The sequence below is a fragment of the Lepus europaeus genome, chromosome 11, assembly GCF_033115175.1.
Source record: "Lepus europaeus isolate LE1 chromosome 11, mLepTim1.pri, whole genome shotgun sequence".
Lineage (NCBI taxonomy): Eukaryota > Metazoa > Chordata > Mammalia > Lagomorpha > Leporidae > Lepus > Lepus europaeus.
Window position 1 is genome coordinate 9,747,435 of NC_084837.1, and position 20,131 is coordinate 9,767,565.

Below are 20,131 nucleotides of genomic sequence, written 5' to 3' on the forward strand. Positions count from 1 at the left end.
CTGTCTCTCTCTCACTGTCCACTCTGCCTGTAAAAAAAAAAAAAAAAAAAAAAAATTATGTAGGATCTCTGTCTTTAATGTGCTGTACATTCTTATTTAATGCTATAACTAGTACTCCAACAGTATTTTTTGTGTTGCTATATGGGGGCAAACTGTTGAAATCGTTACCTAATATATACTAAACTGATCTTCTGTATATAAAGAGAATTGAAAATGAATCATGATGTGATTGGAAGGGGAGGGTTGTGGGTGGGAGGGAAGTTTTGGGAGGGGGAAGCCATTGTAACCCATAAGCTGTACTTTGGAAATTTATATTCATTAAATAAAAGTTTAATTAAAAAAAAATTTAGGTATTTGCAACTATGAATTTCCCTCTAAGTACTGAAATTGCTGCATTCCATATTTCAAGCATAGGATCTTCTTTTTCATTGTCTGAGTATTTTATAATTGTCCTTATGGTTTAGCCTCTGATTGCGTATGTAAGTATATCTCGGAGGTGGGCGTTTGGCCTGCATCCCATACTGGAGAGACGCGTTCAATTGCTGCCTCCAGCTCCTGACTCCTACTTCCGCTATGCAGACCCAGGGCTGGTTCAACTGATTGGCTTCCTGTCACCCACATGGGAGATCTAAATTGAGTACATGGTTCCTGACTTCAGTTCTGGCCCAGCCCAGATCCAGCCATGGGGAGTGAACCAGCAGACGGGATAGCTCTCTCTCGCTCTCTCACATAAATTTTTTAAATGTTATTTAATTTCTACATATTTGTTAATTTTTCAGTTTTCTTGTTATTGATTTCAAATATCATTTTATTGTGGTTGGAAAACATACTTTGTATGATTTCAACCCTTTTACGTTTATGAAGACTAACAAGCTATCTATCCGACAGAGCGCTCTGCACCTGAGGAGACAAACATTCTGATGCTGTTGGGTGGGGTGCTCTACAGAGGTCTGTCAGCGCTGGGCGATTCACAACACTGCTCAAGTCTTCTACTTCCTTCTTGATCTTCTGCCGAGCTGTTCTGTCCGTTACGGACAGTGGGGTCCTGACGTCTGCGAGTACTACTGCTGTCTGTTTCTCCCTCAGTTCTGTTAGTTCTTGCCTCATGCACATCAAAACTCTGTTGCTGTGTTTGTGTGGAAACTTTAATTCCTTACTCAGTTTTTTTTTTTACTCTTTAAGTTATTTTTTAGAACTTAAAACAGAAAATTACAATTAGCATCTTAAACTGTAACATCCTCGTTCAGGTTAATCCCAAATTAATTTCAATAGGATACAAAACCTCCATCACTTCCTGCTTCCTTGGTATTAGTATTGGCACACAAATTAGATCTTCATGAAATGGGCACCCATGCCACAGATTTATGATTATTATTTTATGCAAATGTATTTTAAATCAGGAGAAAAAATGTTAAAAGCAAAAAATGCAGTTACATTGTTTGCTGATTTTTTACACAGGTTACCTTTTCTTGTGTTCCACATTTTTCCTTGTGGATTCAAGTTACTCCCTCACATATTATTCTCACTCAGTCTGAGCTTTCGTTTATTTGAGAGTGTCTTAATTTCTCTTATTCTGAAACACTGTCTCACTTGGTGGACAGTCTTTTTTCCCCTTCATCACTTTTATGTCATCCCAAGCACCTCTAACATTCTCTCCATCCTAGAAGATGCTCTTTGTGCGCATGACAAGATGTGTATCAGCGCTCGTTGACTGACGGTGCTGTTCAAGTGTTCTGCTTCCTTCTTGATCTTCCTCCAAGTTGTTCCATCCATTACTGAAAGTGAGATGCTAAAGTCTGCAACTGTTGTCAGACAAACATCTCCAGGGAAAAGGCTTTTTTTTTTTTTTTCCACCAAGTCTGGTCCAATAAAGACAGCCTTGCTTGTAAGTGTCTTCCAAGAAGCCACCCGACAGGTCTGACAATGACCATCCTCTAGTAACAATGCTTTGATGCAATGCCAAGTCTGCAGAACTCCCTTCAAAAGCTGCCAGGCAGTCACTGTGGGCTCCTGGTATTTGAAGGCTATCACAGGTGTGGCGAGGGCAGGATGGAACAGGGGAAGGGTGAGTGTCCCAGGCTCACTCTTCTTAGGGAAGCTCGGCCACTTTTCTTGAGTAACAATTCCTTGCCTGCTGTAAGCCTTCAGCTAACTCTGAATTCTGAAAATGTTGATTCTGATCATTTTTGTTGGTTCTTAGGCTGCTGCTATGGAGGAGAGAATTTGTGTAGGCCCCCACTCTGACATTGTTGCTAACTTCTAAGACATTGTGATCTTAGTGTCTAAATAACATTTTAATGTTATTTTCTTAATGACTAAATTACATGTTTTTATGTGCATGTTTCCCATCTGCATATGTCCTTTGATGGAGTTTTTGTTCAAATCTTTTGCCTGTTTCAAATACTAAGTTACTTCTGCTTATTACTGAATTATGATAATTTTTATATATTCTGAATTTAAGTCCTTCATTAGATAAACACTTTACAAATATTTTCTCTCTGTCTATGACTTGTATTTACATTTTATTATGCAATGTGTTTTTTCAGAAAAAATAACTTTAAGGCATTGTTGTGTATCATATAATTCAACTCTTTCACATATACAATTCAATGACTTTTTCAGAATCCTACCAAGTTGTACAACCTTTACAATTAGTTTTAGAACATTTTTATCAGCCCACTATGATCCTGCATGCTGCCACTGTTAACTCCTGTTTCTTCTCACCTGTGCCTTAGGCAACTGCTAGCCCATTTTCTGTTGGCATGGCTCTGCCTTCGATTGGTATTTAATGCAAGTGTGGCACAGTGTGAGTGTACAGTTGCGTGTGTCTGGCTTCTTGCACTGAGCACACTTCTGAGGGACAGCCATGTCACAGTGTCACAGCGTCACAGTGTGCATTTGTGGTTTGTTTCCATTCAGTGCTGGGTAATATCCCACTGCACACAGACACAGTGTCTTTAGAAGAGCAAATGTTTCAGATCTTTCCTAAGAAAATAAAACCGTATGTCCGAGTATATTCTGGTAATGAAATGTTCACAGCAGCTTCCTTTGTAATAGACCCTAACTGTAAACAAACAAATTTCCGTCAACTAATATAATGATATTATATTGATAATATAATGATAAATAAATTGCAGTACACTATATCCATAACATTGGACACAGCAATAACAATGATTCATAGATACATACAACACAAACAAAAGTCTCACAAGCTTTATGCTAAATGAAAAAATCAGACAAACAAGACTACAGTCTATGATCCACTTACAAGAAATCCTGGAAAATGCAGTTATAGTGGCAGAAAGTAGGTTAGTGACTGCCAGGGACTGACAGGCAGGGAGGAGATGGACTGAATGGGCACAAGGGAATTTCTCAGATCATGGAAACCTATTTTATGATTTGGTGATGGTTGCATGACTGCACACATTTGTCAAAAGGCATGAGGTTTTGGATGAACTTCATTGTTTAAAACTCAAATCTCAGGAAAGTCGATTTGTAAAACAGTGACATGTCCCTGGTCTCCTGCAGTTCGGACGAATGCTCGCTCTGCTCCGTCTGTCCTCGCACTTACTTAGAAGCTTCTGGGTTTAATTTAATAATGAAAACTTTAGTAATGAATTATCACTGATCTCTTTAGTTCAATATTTTTATCCATGGAAACTGGATAAAAAATTTACTAAGATAATCTGATAAAAACTATTAGTCAGTTCAACTTCCAGATGGACTAAGTTCTCTTGGAAATGGACCACACATTTCACAGACATAAAAACAAGCTAATTATTCACCAGATGTACACAGAGCAATGTAAATATATCACAAAATACAGTGATAAATTTCAAAAAAAGAAGAAAGAAATGAGGTCTTACCACTTATGAGAACGAATATACTTGTTCATGGACACAAAGCATGTGGTTTACTAGGTCATACAAACAAAGGGTTATCAAATACATCAGAACACAGTGAGGGGTGGGAGTGGTGAGGACTGAGAGCAAAGAATGGAGACAAAAGGTAATTAATGAAAAAGTAATTCAGAAGACCTCTTACACCAACCAAAGACGATGTGCTATGTCTTTGTGATCTGAGGAATCTGATCAATGACTTTGCTATCAGCGTAAGGAAGGAGGAGGAAGGGCAGGAGGGAGGGTAGGGCGGGAAGTATCATCACACTCCTAAATCTGTACAGAGGAAATACATGAAATTTGTCTACCTTAAATAAAATTTTTAAAAAAGAATTAACACGCACACACACACACAAATTTACCTTTGTGCACTATATTTAAGATGTATAAAACAAATGAATTTCATGTTTAAACCTGAAAAAAAACTAACACAGCCTTAAAATTAACTAAATCTCAAAAAATATATTTGACAAAGTTTTGGACAAATAATGAACTTGGTTAATTTATCCATACTACTAGTTAAAACATTTTATGGGAGAAATGAATGATTTTTTTTTCACAAGTAGAATAACACAAATATGAAATGGTTTCATAGAGTAGTATTATTCTCAATTACATTCACTCAGTGCTATCTCTTCAAATGTTAGAAATGAAAAAATTGGGAAAAAGAGAAAAGCAAAGTGGAACTGAACTAAAGGTGTATGTAGCAATGGAATAAAACTAACCACAGGGTCAAATATAACATTCCTCCCTGAAGGGTCAAACGGTCATGTGAGAGATAAGTGTCAGGTATACATGTTTGAATAAAGAGACATGTCCACAGCGGACTTGCTGACATGAGGAACAAAGACGTATCAAAATCATGAATTCAAACAAGAGAAAGATGGCCCTCTCTGTTCACTTTGAAGACAGAAATAACATTTTTAATAGAACAGAGGAAGTATATATGGGGTGGATGTCTGGCAATCTGTTAAGACCTCGCTTGGGGGCCCCCATCCCACATCCGAGGACCTGGGTTCAAGTCCCCGCTGTGTTACTGATTCCAGATGCCTGCTAATGACACCCGTGAGACAGCAGATAATGGCTCCAGGGCACTCCACACCAGATGGAGTGGCTTTGGATGCCCATCCCCGGCTGTTGTGGGCATTTGGGGAATGAACTGGCGGATGAGCTCTCTCACCCTCTGCGCCCCAATCCCGTGTATGTGTGTGCCTTTCAAATAAAATAAAGACTTTTTAAAAGAACCAAGAAGTTGTATAAATACAATACAGTTTTCGGATTCAGTTTCATCCTCCCTTTTCAAATAAACCTAGGAAATCTATCACCTTATCTGATACAGGTAGATAAATATGAATAAGGACTCCATTAAAAATCTATTTTGGGGACGGCACTGTGGCACATAAGGCTACTACCCCGTCCGCAATGCTGGCATCCCATATGAGTGCCAGTCCAAGTTTTGCTTTCTCCACTTTTCACCAGCTCCCTGCTAATGCACTTGTGAAAGTAGCAGAAAGCTGCCCAAGCCCTTGCACCCCTGAACCCACATGGGTGACCCAGACGGAGTTCTAGGCTCCTGACTCCAGCCTGGTCCAACCCCAATTGTTGTAGCCATTTGAGGAGTGAATGAGCAGTTGGAATCAATCAATCTCTCTCTCTCTCCCCTAATCTCCCTCTCTTTCTAACTCTGCCTTTCAAATAAATAAATCTTTTAAAATAAATAAATAAAATCAATTTTGAAAAATAAGAGAAGCACAACAAATATTTGATAAACAGAACTGAAAGGAGGAAGGATATAGTAAGTCTTAGCTCCAGAAGAGACCTGAGAGGTTTCTGAAGCTAAACATTTATTTTATTGATACGGTGTAGGAAAAAAACAGACTGACAGGAAGGAGAAGAGGTGGCACACTTCTGCTCCCATACAAATGGTCCCACAGCAGGTTAAACACCAGCAGAGCCCCTCAGGCTGGCTCCTGCTGCGGAGCTGAGACTCCAGATAGCCCCACTCTGACACCTTGACACCCCTCTCTGGCCAGCACCCCATCGGTTACACGGGACTCAAAAGTTAAGCCATCTCAGACCTTGTTTATTTTCAGTATTGTGTCACAGAATAAAAGGAATGTAGGACTAAGCAGATATTAAGTATGTTAAGTTTAAACACTTCTCATAAGTATGAGGGCACATCAAAAGTTCATAGACAAACAGAATTATGAGTTTATTTTGGTACAAAGGTCATTTGAACTCCATGCACAGCTTTTTCATAATGTGAATTTTCTATGAACTTTTGAAAAACCTTTTGTAGAAGCAACAGCCTACTGATGGAAGACTGAGTCCAATTCCCAAGCATTCAGACGCCCTGTAAGGAGAGTTTTTTAAAGCATTTTATAAATGAGGACAAAAATATCTGGAGTAACACGGTTCCCAGGCAGAACCGTGGTCTCATACACATATTTTTTAAAAATTTATTTGACAGGTAGAGTTACAGAGAGTGAGAGAGAGACAGAGAGAAAGGTCTTCCTTCCATTGGTTCACCCCCCAAAATGGCTGCAATGGCCAGAGCTACGCCAATCCGAAGCCAGGAGCCAGGTGCTTCCTCCTGGTCTCCTATGTGGGTACAGGGGCCCAAGCACCTGGGCCATCCTCCACTGCTTTCTTGGGCCACAGCAGAGAGCCGGACTGGAAAAGGAGCAAACGGGACTAGAAATCAGTGCCCATATGGGGTGCTGGCGCTGCAGGCAGAGGATTAACCAAGTGAGCCATGGCGCCAGCCCCTCACGTACATATTTTAAGACAGTCAGTGGTAGTCCTTTCTCAACTCCTGTCGATCAGCACACTTGGACTGCTCCACCTCCCCCAGCCTTCTTTCCAGAAGGATGGACACACTGCCCCACTGGACCTCATGCTGCCAAGCAGAAATGATGGAGGCAGGAGGGCCAGTCGTCATACAGTTAAGTAAAATTTAAAAGGTGACTTTCGGATTTTTTCCTCCTCCCCTCGTGCTTTGGACTCTTCTGGGACCCTAATTTATTTTGAGAGAATGTATTTATTCCGCAAGTATTGAAACTTGAGTAGCTTAAATTCCTTTCAAATTACACTTAAGACACATAATGAATGCCCAGGAGGTAAACTAGTCAGCTGCCCCTTCCCTCCATACCTTGAGCCACCAGCCAACACCTGCAAGGACTGGACATGCAAATACAAAGCAAGTGTCAGTCATTTTCAATCTGTTTCTTCATTTCTGACCGCCTGTCTCGCCATTCTTGCTTTTTTAGGGAGGGACATTATTTCCTCAATGCTTGGCTCTCGGTTAGCACCAGAGGACAGAACTGAGCTACCCAAGTCCCTGCTCCGGCTCCCCTCCCAGAGCGAGAGGCGTAGTGTAGATCCAGTCCAGGACTGAAGAAGGCAGCTCGCTTGTGATAAGTATACCACAGGATATGCTGGAACTGGGTGTCAGACCCACAGGACTTTTTAAGATAGTCTAGTCCAAGTTCACAGTAGTGACCACCTCTTTAAGCTATTTCTTCTTGGGCCATCAAAAGTGCTTCACTGGGAAAGTTCAAGTAGTGCTGACACAGTAGAAAAGATGTCCAGGGGCCAGTGCTGTAGCACAGAGGGTAAAGCCGCCACCTGCAGTGCCTGCATCTCATATGGGTACCGGTTCAAGTGGCTGCTCCACTTCTGATCCAGCTCTCTGCTATGGCCTGGGAAAGCAGTATAAGATGGCCCAAGTCCTTGGGCCCTTGCATGCATGTGAGAAGACTTGGAGGAAGCTCCTGGCTCCTGGCTTTCAAAAACAGCGCATCTCCACCCACTGGAGAGTGAACCAGCAGACGGAAGACTCTATCTTTCTGCCTCTCCTCTCTCTGTGTAACTCTGACTTTCAAATAAGTAAATAAACCTCTTTTAAAAAAAAAACAAAAGAAAAGAATGTCCAGCAGTGTTGAACCTGGTAAGTACCAGGTCTGCTCCTTAAATACTAATTGTGGGGTTCCAAGACAATAGAGTACGGAGGGAGCTTACTGCTCTAGCCCAGGAGAAGATAGTTTAAAAAAAAGTGGAGAGAGAGTAGTCTCAGGGAAGAGTTAGGGAGAAAGCTGCAGAGGAAACTCTACCAAAATTAGAGAGACACAGTAGACCTACGTGGAGGGTGTGAGTGCCCACGGCTCAGGACTCCAGCAGCCAAAAGCCTATGTACCAGCACTGGAAAGTGAGGTGAGACCAGACTGCAGCCGCCCAAGCCACTGGTGAAAAGTGGCAGGAAGAGGCTAGAGGGAACCCGGCTTGGAGCCCCGTGGAGGAAAGTGTATCAGCCAGACTAGAGGAGAAAAAAAAAAAAAAAAAAAGGACAGGATGGACATGTTTCTCTCTCTCTGATCACTTTACAATGGCTTTCTGTAACAAGCTGATAGAGCAGACACTGCTCTGGACATACATAACAGATGTACCAGCTCATGTCTGCACCCAGCAACCAGCCGAGTGGAGACTCCTGACTCTGGTGGGGATAATTAACAGGGGGCTAGGAGCTTATGACTATGTGAGGCTTCTGTACCAGGACTGTGAGAAAAGAAAAAAACTGAGGCTGTGTGGGAGGACTCATGGTGTGGCTGGGACTGTGAGCAGTCTCAGTGGGAGACTCCACAAGCGTGGGGGTTCCTGGTAACCTGGTGAGAGACATTGCTGGGGAACCTGAACTTACACTGAGGATTGCACAGATCCTTTGTGTGGTCCTTGGGACAGAGCAGACGAATATTATACCCACTGGGGTAGCGCTCAGGCACCAGTCTCCATTGAGGAGAGGAGCTCAGCTGAGCAGAATAAACCTCCCTCCTGATTAAAAAAAGAGACAGAGACAATTTATCACATCAGACCTGGGTGTGTCATCTTAACTGGAGAACTGAACGGAGCTCTCTGGCCACACCCACTACAAGTCTCCAGAGATTCACTGAAAGTAGACATTCCACTTATCTACAGAGTCATAGTACAACGATAAAAGCCACCACAGCAACAGAGAGAGAGGGAGAGAGAGGGAGGGAGGGAGGGAGGGAGAGAGGGAGGAAGGAAGGGAGAAAGGAAGGAAGGAAGGAAGGAAGGAAGGAAAAAAGGAAGGAGAAAGGGAAAGAAAAGAAAAGAAACCAAATCTCCACAAATGTCAAACAACAAACGCACCAATCCAAGAAACAAGAATAAGAAAGACAACATGATGCCCCTGAAAGAACATGACAGTTCAATACTAGATTGTGAAGATGAGGAGATAGAAGAAATGCAAGAAATGGAATTCAAAAAATTGATCATAAGATTACATATAAGTAATCATAAGCAAATGCACAAGCTACTGAAATCCATACAGGACATGAAAGAAAGTTTCTCCCATGAAACTGAGATCTTGGCCGGCGTCGCAGCTCGATAGGCTAATCCTCCGCCTGCGGCGCCGGCACACCAGGTTCTAGTCCCAGTCAGGGTGCTGGATTCTGTCCCAGTTGCCCCTCTTCCAGTCCAGCTCTCTGCTGTGGCCTGGGAGTGCAGTGGAGGATAGCCCAAGTCCTTGGGCCCTGCACCCCATGGGAGACCAGGAGAAGCACCCGGCTTCTGCCTTCGGATCAGTGCGGTGCGCCGGCCGCAGTGGCCACTGGGGGGTGAACCAACGGTAAAGGAAGACCTTTCTCTCTGTCTCTCTCTCTCACTGTCCACTCTGCCTGTAAAAAAAAAAAAAAAAAAAAAAAAAAAAAAAAAAAAAAAAAAGAAAGAAAGAAAGGAAGGAAGGAAGAAGGAAACTGAGATCTTAAAGAGACACCAAAATGAAATGAAGAATTCAACAGAACAAATAAAAATGCAGTGGAGAGCCTTACCAACAGAATCGGTGAAGCAGAAGAAAGAATATCGGACTTAGAAGACAAAGCACAGGAAATTGTACAGGCAAACCAAAGACAAAAGAGGAAATTAGAAAACTAAAAAACACTGTTGGGAATCTACAGTATATTATTTAAAAAAAAAAAAACAACAAACATATGGGATCTAGGAGTTCCTGAAGGCATGGAGAAAGAAAGGATTAGAAGGCCTTTTTAATGAAATAATAGCAGAAAACTTCTCTGCTTTGGAGAAAGAAAGGGACATCCAAGTACAGGAAGTACACAGAATTCCTAATAGACAAGACCAGAAAAGATCTTCACCATGACACATTGTAAGCAAACTCACCACAGTAAAACATAAAGAGAAGATTCTAAAACGTGCACGAGAGAAACACAAGATTACTTTCTTTCTTTCTTTTTTTTTTTTTTTGACAGGCAGGGTGGACAGTGAGAGAGAGAGAGACAAAGAGAAAGGTCTTCCTTTGCCGTTGGTTCACCCTCCAATGGCCGCCGCGGTTGGCGCGCTGCGCCAATCCAAAGCCAAGAGCCAGGTGCTTCCTCCTGGTCTCCCATACGGCACCAGGTTCTAGTCCCGGTTGCTCCTCTTCCAGTCCAGCTCTCTGCTGTGGCCTGGGAGGGCAGCGGAGGATGGCCCAGGTGATTGGGCACCAGCACCCACATGGGAGACCAGGAGGAATCACCTGGCTCCTGGCTTTGGATCAGTGCAGTGCTGGCCATAGCGGCCATTTGGGGGGTGAACCAATGGAAGGAAAACGTTTCTGTCTCTCTCTCTCTCACTGTCTAACTCTACCTGTCAAATAAGTAAAATAATAATAATAATAATAAATCCAACTGAAAATTGATACCAGTGAAAAATAAGAATGGGAATAAGAGTGGGAGGAGATGTACAGTTCCCACGACTTACCCCTAAGGGTAATGTTAAAGACTTGCCATGGTACTCCAAATCCCATTAAGCTGGGTGGTACTAATGCCATCTTACTAGTTAAAGTGATCATTTTAAGTGTGTAATTGATCATATAGATAGGAATAAGTACCAAAGGGATCACATAAATAAGACCAAGTGTCTGGTAATAACAATAGATAGAATTAAAAAGGAGAGAATGATCCAACATGGGCAGCAGGCCACACAGCAGACTCAGAATGACAAATGCCCTAAACAGCGCTCTGGCCTCAGAATCAGCCCTTAAGGCATTTGGATCTGGCTAAAAAGCCCATGAGAACATTTCAGGCTGGAAAGCCAAGACACTATGGAAAAAAAAAATGACCTCCATGAAGGATCTCTGTGAGTGTGAACCAGTGGAAAAAAAAGGGGCCATCAAAGAAGGAGGTACATTTCTCTGAAGGGAGGAAAGAACTTCCACTTTGATTATGGCCTTGTCTAAATAAGGTCAGAGTTTGTGAACTCAAGAGGCTTCCATAGCCTTGGCAGCAAATGACAAAAGCCTTGGGTGATCACTGGCATCATAAATAAGAGTGTCAGTTGTTAAATCAACAACAGGAGTCACTGTGCACTTATTCCCCATGTAGGACCTCTGTCCTTAATGAGTTGTACTATGAGAATTAACAGTAAAACTTTCTTTAAACAGTACTTTATACTGTTTGTGTCTGTGTGGGTGTAAACTGTTCAAACCTATATGTAGTATAGAGTTGGTCTTCTATATATAAAGATAATTGAAAATGAATCTTAATGAAGAATGGGATGGGAGAGGGAGTAGGAGGTGGGACAGGAGTGGGGGTGGTAGAGCAGATATGGGGGGAAGAACTGATAAATTCCTGAAGCTGTGCCTATGAAATCTATATTCATTAAATAAAAGCTTTCTAAAAAATACTAATTGTGTGACCTTGACCACCTGCAGACTGAGGTCACACCGCTTGTGACCTATCATTATACTATGAATTTCTATTTAAATGCAAGGTAGAAGTGATTTTTTAATGATATAAGTGGTTCAATTTTCCATAAATTATACAGACGCCCTGGAAAAATACACTGAAGACTTCAAACAGTGTGAGTTCTCTGCCATAGTAGGTGTCCTTCCTTGTGCGGCACTAAAAGGGGTGTGAGGCGAGGAGGGTGACACACAGTTTTCTGTGGCATCACAGAATGGAAAAAGCTAAGGGTGAGTGACTGGAGTTAAAATTATAATGTGATAGGAAAAAAAATACAGACCGTACTTAATCCCTTGATAAAAAGTGACAATGGTCCTGGTACTAAAAGAGGATGAAATTTCTTCCTGCTTGTTCTAGACTAAGGCATAACAAGTTTGCTGCTTTGGCAACCGAAAGAACCTCCTGGCTCACCACCCTGACCAAATTCTGAAAAACAGAGCTGCCCAGCAAGAAGTAGAAAATCTGTAACAGAAGCAAGTAATGAGCCTAGACACCAAACTGAGACACCAGCAGCAATGCAAGGAAAGCGAGTATTACAGGATAGCAAAGAGGAGTTCACTAATTCTGAACTACAGCAGCAAATTATCCTATTTATCCACGCATTCTTTGACAGACTCAAATATGCGAGGAAAAGTGGAATGAACTGTTAAAAGGGAAGTAACGTCTTCAAAAGTCCTCAGCTAGGGCTGAGTGGTATCCGGGGGCCCCCTCTCCCTCCCAAAAGCAATCACACACTGTTGGCCCAAGTGAAGCTGTTATTCGTAGAAAAACCTTTTGCAGAGTCCATGAAACAGGGTTGGTCAAACTAACTCCCGAGATAAGGACCCTGCAAACGGTTACAAACATATGATCTGTATTATGGTTCTTCTTGGACAAAATGATCTTTATCAGATTTTGTCTTAAGTTTCTCCAACTCTTGACATTTGAATATTCTTTTTTGCTCCAAATGAATTAATGTGCTAGTAACAGCTTTTTGAAATAGAGACAGCTACAGAGATTATAGACGAATATTCATCTCCTGTTATTGTAACACCAGTCTAATTTTAATAAAAAAGGCTAGAAGTCTAATCTACTTAAATTGAATCAAGAAAAAAGAAGTTCACTTTTTCTAGGAAAGCAAATTGATTTTTTTCTTTTATTTCCTTATGCTTTGTAATGAAGGCAGTTATAAAACCTTTAAATAAATCTTCAAAGTGAACTATGTTATACAGTAATATTTGGCCTGCTCTCTCATGAGCCATTTTTGCTGTTTTACAGGCATTCTAGAATGAGAATACATCCTCAAGTCAGACATCCTTCTAACACTGCCCTTCCGGGAACAGAAAGGGCAAAAGGGTGCCTGTGTTGTCAACACTAAACGCTCGTCTCAGTTTTCTTCACCCTAAAACTGAAGCACTCAATGGGTTCCGTGTTTTTCACTTTTTCTTATTTGGCCTCTAGACTGCATTTGGGGTGCATCTGATCATGTGAATCCCCCCAAGAATCTGAAGCCCATCAGTCTATCAGTGGCAACCACCGAACAACAGAGTCTTAAGAACCTCAACAAGTCTAAGACTCGTGAGTTACCTGTTAAATGAGAGCACACGGGAGCCTGGGGAGGGAAAATACATGACCACTACTTACTTTTCAAAGAAATATCTGATGATCAGCAAGAGAAAAGCACAGGGAATCGTCATATATAAGTGAGAAGGTTTGGCAAAGACAAGTCCGTTATGATCGTCGAGATCTGACCACTTCATTTTTGGAGGAAGCCAGAATCGTTCCAACCAGAACCATTCTTTGAGTGTCTGAAACATTCTAGACAAACAGAGAAACATGTTAGACTCATACAACAAACACTCAAAATTGAGATAATATTGAACAGCTTCACCTAAAATACCCACCTTCAGCTAAAATACATAAAATCAAGGCAAAAATGGAGCTCTATTTTTTAAGTAGGTTTCATGGCCCTTCATTGTATTAAACATGAATTGCTCTTCAAATGCTATCAGAGCAATTCTGGCGATGGCACAGCACATGGAAGTTCAACACGCCACTGTTCACAGTTTCGGCAGAACATATGTACACATTGTGGGTGTATTTTCCTATTATAAGGCATAAAGGTTAACAATAGGCTCCACAATTTCAACATGTCACAAGTGAGCCTTGTGAAAGCTCCCAGTATATATAAATCTTCACCAGGACCCCAGACACGTCCTAGGAGATGAAGGACAGGCACGTCTACATTCATATTGCAGCAGAGTTCAAAGTAGCCCAGGTCAGTAAATGCTTAGGGAGATCTTATTTGTGTAGCATTGTGCGAGGCATTGAGGACACGGAGATTAACATGACAGAGCTCCAGCTTTGACAGCCAGAGAGTCTCAGGGGCACGGCAGCCTTGAACAGATAACTCTGATGCTTTTTTAAAAACAGTCCAATAAAAGGGGGCCGGCACCATGGCGCAGTAGGCTAATCCTCTGCCTGTGGTGCCAGCATCCCATGTGGGTGCCAGTTCTAGTCCCGGCTGCTTCTCTTTCAATCCATTTCTCTGCTGTGGCCTGGGAAAGCAGTAGAAGATGGCCCAAGTCCTTGGGCCCCTGCACTTGCATGGGAGACCAGGAAGAAGCACCTGGCTCCTGGCTTCAGATCAGCGCAGCTCCAGCCATTGTGGCCATTTGGGGACTGAACCAATGTAGGGAAAACCTTTCTCTCTGTCTCTCCCTCTCACTGTCTGTAACTCTACCTCTTAAATAAATAAATAAAATCTTTAAAAAAAAAAGTCCAATAAAAAAGGTAAATGCAGGGTGATGCTGGAACAAAGTGATGGGCAGTGAGCCCAGCCAGGAAGCATCAGGGAAAGATAACTGGAACAGACGGTCCTGCGATGTCTTGAACAATAAGTGAAAATATACAGGGGAAGGCAGAAAAATAGGGAGGAGGGAATGGCGGTTTTAAAGAGAGAAAGTCCTCGGTGTGCAAGTTTCCAGAAGCACAGGATAACCTAGAATTAGATGGCACATCTCAAGGTTTAGGCTGTGTTCATTTGGATTCTGCATTCTGACCTTGAGATGGCCTGGTTTTATCTTCTAATGTTTAATCAGAAAAAAGAGTCCAAATGATGTCACATTTGTAACAGGGCAGTCAGAATAACGCTATCAATACCTCCTGGCTTCAGCAATAAGACATATATGGAACACCGCAAGCCCTCGGTGCTGCCACAATGCAGCCGCGAGGTGTGGAATGCTGCTCTATGCCGACTTGCCTAGGCAGCCCTGGTCTATTGTCCTGACACGATTACTAATAACTCCTCCTTTCAGAAGGTTTCAGTCTGGACAGTAAAACACAAGGCACTGAGCAAGGCAGGGCGGGGTCGCAGAGGGTTGCACGTCCTGCCAGGACCTCGGACTGTCACTAGTGGACCTGCTGAGGGGGAACACAGTGGTCAGGTATTTCAGCCAGGTCACTTTGGCAGCCAGGTCTTATGGTATCCCCACGCCAGTTAGAGGGGTATCCCTCCAGGCAGACACAGTTCTTCAGTTCAGTGGAATTGATTTGGGGAACAGACAGGGAGTTAGGGGAAATGAACTGGAAGATTTCTGTCTTGTGGTCTCACACTTCAACCCCACCCCCTTACATGCCAATCCAATATACCCACTTCCCCATAATGCACCTGTGTCTCCAGGACTGGGAAGGAGGAAGCGCCATGAAGAACCCATATAAGCTAAACTCCGCATGGAGACACAGACACTCCCAGAGAACCTCACACACACTAACCCTTACCCAGCTCTGCTGCACTTGTATATTCAGGTAGGGTACCACGCCTGCTCCACAGAGGGGGCTGCTGAACGTGGAGTGCTGCCTGTTTGGACCTCCCTTCTTTTGCCTTCTGCCATGCTTTCTCCTTGTGGAAAGTTCTCCGGCCCTCTCACGGCGACTCCCTCTCCTCACTGGGTTACCTCGCCTCCAGCCTGAGCGTTTGCCCACTCTCCCCTTTCCAATAAATCCTGCTCTCATCTATGCACCTAACGTCTCGCCTTTGAATTCTTATCTCACATGGGGCAAGGACTTGGAATAAGCGCTGGGAAACACATTCCTGCAACAGAATGAGAGCGGGATTTCATCCCACACGTGCTGGCCTCCACCCCAACCCCTCCCCCCGCCCCCAGGCTCACACACGGCAGCTCAGCTGGCAGTGGTGTGGACGTGTTCCCGGATATGGAGAGCCTGGAGCGGAATCAGGGGCTGAGAGCAATAGGTAGATGCAGTCAGAAGGGGGAAGCCTGGTGTCAGAACAGTGGGGACTGAAGTTGCTGCTAACAGCGTGGTTCATGGGGTCCAAACTGGAAAAGAATTAAAGGGCAGCTGGAAAGTGAGATGAGGAGAAAAAAGAAAAGCAGTGTGGCAGGCATGAGACGAGGCCCAAGGGAGGGAGACAGCTCTAGTAATGGGGCCGCAGAGCCAGCCTTCTGGCTTCAGATGAGGAGGGGACCCAGCTGCGGACCACAACCTTCAGAAAAACCCACATCACACCAAGGACTGAACCCTGGGAAGGGAACTCCCTCCCTCGCCTCACCTCTTACCCACTGTTCCGGGAAGTGCTCATCAGCAGCCCCGGACAGCCTCACCTGCACCAGCAAACTGTGTCCCTGGAAGCAGGCTGCCTTCCTCAGGGAGTGTGGCTCTACCCTACCTCCTGCTTCGAGGGGAGTTTCACTTACACTGTTGCAAAATTGTGCCAAGAGGTAAAGATGGTCAGCAAACACTTTCTCTCGGGCTTTGGGGCTACAGAAGGGAAAGGGAAGCTCACAGCTGAGTTGGGACTGACTGGACGTGGACCAGGGAAGAGCAGGAGCTTCAGACGGAGGATTAACAAGTGTCAGCAGCCCATGTGATAAGGCAAGGAGGAGTCCAGCCCGGTCACCTGGGCCATCTGACACAACTGGCCGAAACAGGAAATTAGAGAGGTCCATTTAATTTTTCTTTTTTTTTTTAATATAAATTTCCAAAGTACAGTTTATGGATTACAATGGCTTTCCCCCCGCCATAACTTCCCTCCCACCTGCACCCCTCCCATCTCCCGCTCCCTTTCCCATTCCATTCACATCGAGATTCATTTTCAATTATCTTTATATACAGAGGATTGATGTAGTACATATTAAGTAAAGATTTCAACAGTTTGCACCCACATAGAACATAAAGTGTAAAATACTGTTTCAGTACTAGTTATAGCATTAATTCACACTGGACAACACATTAAGGACAGAGATCCTACATGAGGAGCTAAGTACACAGTGACTCCTGTTGTTAAGGTTGCATGTACCAATGCCATCTCACTAGTCCAAGTGATCAATTTCAGTTCACAACTGATCATACTGATAGGTCTAAGAGTCAAAGGGATCACACAAACAAGACTAGTGTCTGCTAACACTAACTGATAGAATCAAAAAGGGAGAGAACGATCCAACATGGGAAGCGGGATACACAGCACACTCATAGAATGGCAGATGTCCTAAACAGCACTCTGGCCTCAGAATCAGCCCTTAAGGCGTTTGGATCTGGCTGAAAAGCCCATGAGAGTATTTCAGGCATGGAAAGCCAATACACTCTGGCCAAAAAAAAAGAGGACCTAAATAAAAGATCTCTGTGAGTGAGATCCCAGTAGAAAGAATGGGCCATCAAAGAAGGAGGTATACCTTTCTCTGAAGGGAGGAGAGAACTTCCACTTTGACTATGACCTTGTCTAAATAAGATTGAAGTCGGTGAACTCAAAAGGCTTCCATAGCCTAGGCAACTCATGACTAGAGCCTAGGGAGATTACTGACGCCATAAACAAGAGTGTCAAATTGTTAAGTCATTTAATTTCTCACACCCAGCTATAGCTCAGGACAAGAGCAGGCACAAGTCTTTGAGTCCAACTGAAATCCAGCGTTCCTACAGATTTTAGAAACCAACCCAGGCCTGAGTTCCTCAACTGCATCAGAACTAAGCCCAAAGTTCAGGCAGAGAAATCTTTTCCTAGAGGTTTGCTCAGCACAGTCATTACCTTACAGGCCGCAAATTCAAAAGACACAGACTCAGGGAATAAATAGCAAATGGCAGTGAGTGAGTTTCATTTTGTTTTTTCTAATAATGTTACAATAACAGGTATACATTTTTTTTTACTCTTAAAACACAACTGAAAGCAGTATAAATTATTTTGTCCAGTGTGAAATACAACTAACCCAATAGTTTATATTGGCAACGTAAGAGTTGCCACCCTAAATAATTCCTTGTGCATTCTATGCAAGCAATGAATCAAGAGCTATCGTACATCATGTAACTTTAATTCTCAACAGCCAAACTCATTGAGAGAGAATAAGAAAGAACAGAAAAGTTGAGGATATTCCCCTGGAAAATGCAGTTCAAACTGAGGAAAATGGATAAATCTGCATTATTTATTCTTTTTTCATGTGCTGAAGCCAAACATCCACTGTTACAGCCGCAAAAGCCTTAAGCAACCAACTTCACACCACACACAAAAGTTAACTCAAAAAGCAGCACAGCCTGAAATAATACAAAAGGCCAAATTCTAGAACTTCTGAAAGAACATACAGTAAGTCTTGGTGGCTCTGGCTGAGACAAAGCCTTCTTAGATGTGACATCAAAAGCACAAGAGAAAAAAGAAAAAATAGACCAACTGGGCACCATCAAAATCAAAACCTTTTGTGCTTCAAGGGACACCATCAAGAAAGCAAAAAATAAACCATGAATGGGAGAAAACGTTGAAAATCATCCACCTGAGAATGTACAAAGAACACTTACAACTCAAAAATAAAGACAATCCAACTTAAAAACTGGCAGGGGATCTGAACAGAATCAGGTATAACAAAGGAAGTATAGGAATGGCTAATAAGTGCATGGAAAGATGCATATCAAAGCCATGCCAAGAGACACCCCTCACACCCTCTAGGGTGGCTGCAATCACAAAGATTATAATGTTTGGCAGGAGGAGGAGAAGCTCTGCTGGAAGGGATGAGAAACGGTGTGGCCGCCACGGGAGATGTGCTGCACTGTCTCGCGGCATTACACACAGAGCTGCCGTGGGACTCAGAAATTCTACTCCTGGTATTGACTCAAGGAACATGACAGGATTCATGCTGCAGCCTGGACAACCCCTGGCCAACCCCTGGACAAACGTGACGCTAAGTCCAAGAAGCCAGGTAAAAGGCCCCGTCCTGCATGATTCCATGATGTGAAATGTCCAGAAGAGGCCAATCCGTCAGCCAGAACGCAGGCTAAGACTTCCTCAAAGTGGGGGTGTGGGCCTTTTAGGGGCACCGTTGGAGGATGAGATGGGAAGGGACCTCTAATGGGTGCAGGGTTTCTTTTGGGGGACACGAAATGTGGTGCTCACATACTCTAAATACACTAACCACTGCGTCTCAAAGTTGAAGTGGGTGGACTGATGCAATGTGAATTGTAGCTCAAGGAGACAACAGTTAGAAAGCCTCCTTCTCAGTTTCATCACCTCTGAACTTCACCCTATTCAACCCACAGCTCACCCTGACCTTCATGCTAGAGCTTCCGATTGTTTCCTGCACAGGACTCAAGTTTTACCTCCCAAATTCAGCTCATTCAAGCTCGTGTCTCCGAACCCAGAGACACACAGAACTGAAAGACTGCGTCCAGGTTCAGACTTCAGCATGATTTTAAAGCTCACAACTTTCTGGAAGGAAAAAAAGACCGTGCTTGAAAACTGAAAACAAACAGCCCTGAAGAACAAGCTCCCCAGAGGTCGGCATGTTATCCACGTTCGCAAGCCGAGGTGCTGGTGCCCGCAGGGTTCAGTGAGCCAGGCCCCCCTCCCGCTGGCCACTCTGCCGGCCAGCGTTTCTTCTCCAGATGAAATGGGCTGGGCACTCTCCTCTAGTCCTCCATGATTCAGTCTGCTAGTGACCAGGAGACGTCCTCCCCTCTGGACGCCACAGCCTGTGCTCACCACGGCCAGAACCTCTGGCAGCCTTCAGCGTCCTCTGTCCCTGAGCCTAGCGCACGGGAGAGGCCTTGTTGGAGGTTTCCCAGCGTCCGGCCCTCATAGGGGGCAGGGGAAGCCAGCACCGGGCACAGAGTTGGCACGATGCCTTTCTCGTGGTGAAAGTCAAGGCACTCAATCTTCACCTGCAGGCATCGCCAGCGGGATGCTCGTCTCAGGACTTCTGATCTGGAGAAGACAGGGCTTTTCAGCGGCAGCCGGCACCTGCCAGGGCAGCTACCGCCGAGAAGGTAGTCATTGTCCCTCCGCGTCCTGCTCTCCTGGGTTGCCTTGGCTCTAGCTGTCATCGCAGTCTGACCCTCCGGCCTTCCTTCAGTGCTGTCAGTCGCCACTAACACAGTCCTCTGTCTAAGACACGGAGGCGGAGTTGGATTCCCCTGCCCACAGCCAGGAACCCTGACAGAACCCAGTGCCTTCCACGGCCTGCTCCTGCAGGGAGACTGAAGGCCCTGCTCAGCTGCCTG

The 20,131-nt window shown here is 43.9% G+C and overlaps 1 protein-coding gene across 1 annotated transcript in view; it reads right to left on the reverse strand.

The window, feature by feature from the left end:
• The window catches only part of CERS3 (ceramide synthase 3), a 64,188-nt gene extending 50,736 nt beyond the window's left edge, over positions 1 to 13,452 (reverse strand). The window contains exon 1 of the mRNA XM_062204550.1: positions 13,280 to 13,452. Coding sequence (XP_062060534.1) covers positions 13,280 to 13,452 — 173 coding nt within the window. The remainder of the gene's footprint in view (positions 1 to 13,279) is intronic.
• Between the last annotated feature and the right edge of the window lie 6,679 nt (positions 13,453 to 20,131).